The following is a 5,423-nucleotide window of genomic DNA, read 5'->3' on the forward strand; positions in this document are numbered from 1 at the left end:
TGTTCTCAAAATGTTTGTCGCAGACGTTCATCACGCTGCTCTCTAGATTCTTGTGCACAACTCTGTGCTGCGTGATTCTTTGAGCTGCGTTTCTTGCAACAATTTCTTTAGCCGATTCATGATGTCTTACAACACGTTTGCGTCGTGCCTCATTGCTATACGCATTGTCGAGGTTAGACTTTTTTGGCGGCATTTTACTAAAAACAAATGTGAATCATAAAATATCTGTTTATAGTTTGTTTTTTCCCGTGGCAACGACTTAAATGTTCACTATAATTCTGTATTGAAATTTATAGAACGAATCATTTTATACGACGTCACTCATGGCAACCATTTAAAAACAAAAATTTCGATCTGAAATCTCAAAATTCCCGTTTTAGCACCTACCGGGGTTGCTCCTCTCACGATGAAAACTATCCTATCTTTTAAGTTGGACCAAATAACACACGGTGTAAAAAATTTCATCAAAATCGGTTAAGTGGTTTAGGAGTCCATTGAGGACAAACATTGTGACACGAGATTTATATATATTAAGATAACAACGAGACCACATTACCTATATCTAGGTGGTTTAATAGTTTCGATCGGACAAACGATATGTACTGACAGTATATTATTATTTCAAGAACTGCAGACGAGAAGTAACACAATATTTACCACCTTATATACACATTGGTAAGTAACAATATCGTTTAAAGATATATTATAATAATATGTAACCGATGAGGGAAAAAATGTAAAAAAAAAACATTTAGTATTAGTATAAACGTATTATAATAGCGTAATTATTTTTATAATATAATTGACATAGGAAAATAAGTCGACAAATCATAAGATGCTATGGGTCAGTGACGACGTCTATTTTTCGCACGGTTGTTCCTGGCCATCGTATTGGCCCAAATTTTGTACTTGGGTCGCGGTGGCGTAGTCGTATTGAGGCTGCTGGTACATGGACGAATGGTACTGTGGACTGGCCGCGGAGTACCGCAATTGACCGACGGCGGCCAACTGTTCGTAATTGTTCCAGTGTTTGGCGTACTGGTACGAGCTCGCTGGAGACGCAGCGCTGCGGTACATGTACTGTGTGGACGGGGCGAACAGGGGTGCGGCGGCCTGGTGCAAGGCAACATTGGCGTGTACCACGGGGTTGGCGATCTTCACGGTGATCGGTGCGGGGGCGGATTGCCACGCGACTGGGGCTGCTGAATGGTATTCCAGTGCTGCGGGAGCGGCCACGTGGTATTCCTTTGCGGCCAGGGCGGGTGCTGCATAATATTCTGGTGCTGCAGGTGCGGCCGCGTAGTACTGAGGCGCGACGGCGGCGATTTTAAGTGGAGCCTGTGGGTGGTTGACGATCGATTTGTATGAGTGTGACGTGAGTTGGGCGGACTTGATGATTTGGGCCGGTGCTTGGACGTGCACGATCGGAGTTTGCGGTCTGGACACAACTAGAGGTGCGGGGCTTGCGTACTTGACAAGAGGTGCGTACTTGACAAGAGGTGCGGCAGGTGCGTATTCGGGACGAGAAGCATACATCATTGGTTCAGCTGCAATTCTGGTTTCCAACATCGGAGCGGCGGTAACGGTGATCGGTGCGGAGTACTTGGGACGAGAAGCATACATCAGTGGTTCAGCTGCAATTCTAGTTTCCAACATCGGAGCGGCGGTAACGGTGATCGGTGCGGAGTACTTGGGAAGAGGGGCGTATGCGGGACGAGAAACGTGCGTCAGTGATTCAGCGGCGATTTTTGTTTCCAACAGTGGGGCGGCGGCCACGATCCGGAAAGAATCGAAATCAGAACGCAAGATTGATGCTGGAGTCGAGGAAACAAATTCAGTGTTAATGATCGGTCCTGAGGTCACCGATGCGATGATGGGTTCGGAGACAAAGTTTTTGGAGGCCACAATTGTCGGTTGGTCGTCATATACCACCTGGTCATTGCAGGCTTTGGTCTCACGGATTTCCCCGGTGGCTGCATCGTTCGAGTTGTATGCGTAGTTGTATGATCCTCCCGGGTTGGCCGAAACCAGCACCAAGCCACTCGTAGCCAACATCAAACAGATCTACACAAGCAATAAACAGTTGTATACATGAAAATAATTGCGTTACCAAGATAGCTGCAGTGTGACCGGGAAAACGTTTTTATATTTTCCTTTACTGAGCGTAAGGGATGAAATTAAATCGTTAGAAGTCCGGCCACTTAAAAAATATTCACTTACCTGAACACAATTCATTGTGGCTGCCGTTGTTGTTAGTTAAATTGAAGTGAAAAAGAAAGTACAATTTACAACAAATAATGTCGAAGTGCACAAAAGTAGGTATTAAGAATTAATATTTTGATGCCGTTGTCAACTACTGGTTAGAAGACCAAACTTTGACTGTGATATGAAAGATGATGACCGGCGCTTATATACTGTCGTATTGTAAATAACCTTACCAATAGTTTTCATGTGGGGATTAGAAAAACACGAAGACCTTGTATTTCATACGAAATCGATTATACTCGATATTATTTACTATACGAAATTGTAACAACATCGCGTCGGCTGTGTCATGACCAGAAGCGTATTTAAAAATTGTTCCAATATGATATTAAGCTCTTGTGTAATCTGAGAAGTTTTACAATGATACATATTTTTTTTCAATGTATGACATACCTTTTGGAGCAATAAAAATGTTTCTAGTCTGTTTAAAATATCTCTATATTCAAAGTAATTATTACGAACGTTTTTTTTTTTCAAAATTTTATTAAATCATTATTACGTTGGTTAGTCTTGTGATCGTTATAGCTTAAAATGTTTAACGATTCACTCGTTTGAATTCATGATACGTTTTAGATTAGATATACAATATGTCTTAATAATATTTTTTCATCTAATATGAAGTATACTTTGATTCTAGAAAAGATCAGCTGATAGCCACGGAAAAAAACCGTACTTATTATAAACTTGCAGGTACTATAACAGTTTGGAGCCGAGTACCTACGTGAATCATCAGTAATATTTAATAACTAAATACGAATAACAAGTTCAAATGTTTTAAGTAGGTGGGTAAATAGATATATACGGCGTGTAAAAATGGACAGTTTTATCCTGCGATGTCGCTCTGCTGTACAGTAGGTTACAAGTGGGTCACTGTATAATGGATGGTATTAAATTTGAATTCAATGATTTAATATCATTGTATAAGAAAAACGATTCTGAGCGGAGACAGTATGTCAGTCCAGGTATAAGACATATTATACACCTACTTATATCTATAGGTGCAAATAGGGGGGAGGGGGCTTTAGGGGCTAAGCCCTATTATCAAAGTAAGGCTTTAGCCCCCCCCCACCTCCACCTCAAATCACAGACGCTATTTGCGCCTATGCCTACATTGGTAGGCAAAATACATTGGCCACGCATTTTTTGAGGTATATTTTATTGAGGAAACGAAATTGTTTACGACGAAATCGCTGTAATTGTTGACAAATGCATAATAATTGACGTAAATAAGCATTGTATATTATTGAGGCGTATATGGTCGACAAAAATAAGTTACACGTGTTTAGAAAATGAAACAATGTGGGTATTTAATTAATAATCAGATAAAACTATAATATTATAGGACCATATACATTTTGTAAAATAAAATATAATTTTAATTATAATAAATAATAATTGGCTAACTCAATTTGGCTAGGTTGAATGAAAATAGTGCCTTACCTATGGGACGTTAGCCCAATAGATGGACATCTTTTTAAACACTCGTTGTCATATATTGTCATGGTATATGTTGTAAATAGCAATTAATGAGTGGATACTATAATACTATATGCGTCCAATTACTGTAATTTAGTAATCTACAATAGCAATTTTTCATGGTAAACTACTTTTAATACTATTTACCGTAAATAGTATTAAGTAAAAATAGCTTACGTAATAGAACCGTATAAATTATTTAAATATGTTTTAAAATTTAAAACTGTATATCAGCTGGATTCTGGTCATGAATTAGGCACAATATCCAGTCTTGGATGGTATTCAGAATAAAGTAATCAGAATACTTTAAAAATATTTTTCCTAAAAGTATTCCAAAAAAATATTTAGAATATTTTTAAGAGTACCTATCTATTTTATTCCTATAGAAAAATACTTAATATTTATAATAATAATCGTTTTCCTTGTTTTTCTGGAAATATTTACACTATTATACACATTTTAAAATTTCAAGTCAACTATCAACAACTTAAATTATATTATATTTAGATTATTAAATTATGTATTGTATTATTATGTTGGCCCTAATTTAAAATTTTGTCGAAGAAAAGTATCATTGGTTTAATATTTAAAACAAAAACTAAAAAATATTTTTAAATTATTTTAAATACTTTATTCCGAATATTATTTTTATGAAGTACTCAAAATTCGAATACTGTTTTTCATAAGTATTCACGTATTTACTCCAAATACTTTTTAAAAGTATTTTACACAAGTGTGCGGTTATCAACGACCTGCGTTTCACTAAGATCCAGGTTGTTTGACAGCGGGAATACCTAATAGTATGATAATTATTATCAGCGTGCGGTATCTGATTTTGTCTCCGTTACCGATCACGTTCAATATTATTGCCTTTGTATGCACTGTTCATTTTTACGCTTTTTTTGTTGTTGTTAGTTTTATGTTCGTTGAGTCATTGATTAAATATACAATATAATAGTATATTTAATCAATATGGTTGAATGTTGATATTTTCTATTTTTCTAAATGATTTTAATATAAACTGCAGTGTTATTCATAAATTGTCTCATATTGTATTAATATTATTCTATTCATATTTTATAAATAATTATTTAATCTGCATACATTGTTCATGCGGATGTGACGTTTTGAGTGCGATAAATAAATTCCAGTATGATATTTCTACTATTATAGTTTTATTTGTTTAATCGTGCGTGCAAATCGGCAAATTGTCTGCGACAAGCTGATACACTTCAGACAGGTTTGGTATTGTAAGACGAGCACGGCCCTTCGCGTTTTTCGGTCCCGACCGGACTGCATAATACGATATCACATTATAATAATATATTATATGTAGCTCTGTGTAAGTATGTAACACACGTGGCGCGCATAGCTCGTATAATTCGTATAGTTTTTCCGCTTTCGTGGATTAGAGGTCATACGAAAAACGTATTCATAAAGCCAACTTGCACACGCACTGCATAGTAATAATATTAACCGACTTATGGTGGTACATCCCCCGCGAGTATTCTTAACAAGCTGTATTAGACAGACAGCGTTATTATTTTCAGAAAAATAATTATAACGCAGTATTTGACAATAATTAGCTATTTTCGGTATTGGTTTTATAACACCGGAATATCTGTGAGTACAGTGGCGGATTTAAGGGGGGGGGGGTCTCTTGGGATCTGATTACCTGAAGC

At 36.8% G+C, this 5,423-nt stretch overlaps 1 protein-coding gene across 1 annotated transcript; it reads right to left on the reverse strand.

Annotated features, from left to right (window-relative positions):
• Nucleotides 1-772: 772 nt before the first annotated feature.
• LOC103310585 (leucine-rich repeat extensin-like protein 5) lies at nucleotides 773-4,094 on the reverse strand. The gene is made up of 2 exons (XM_008189289.3): nucleotides 2,221-4,094; nucleotides 773-2,064 (listed from the first exon to the last, which is right to left on the reverse strand). Exons 1-2 carry the CDS (start codon nucleotides 2,233-2,235, stop codon nucleotides 859-861), a joined length of 1,221 nt encoding a protein of 406 aa, XP_008187511.1. The 5' UTR covers nucleotides 2,236-4,094; the 3' UTR covers nucleotides 773-858.
• Between the last annotated feature and the right edge of the window lie 1,329 nt (nucleotides 4,095-5,423).

Source organism: Acyrthosiphon pisum, chromosome A1, assembly GCF_005508785.2.
Source record: "Acyrthosiphon pisum isolate AL4f chromosome A1, pea_aphid_22Mar2018_4r6ur, whole genome shotgun sequence".
Lineage (NCBI taxonomy): Eukaryota > Metazoa > Arthropoda > Insecta > Hemiptera > Aphididae > Acyrthosiphon > Acyrthosiphon pisum.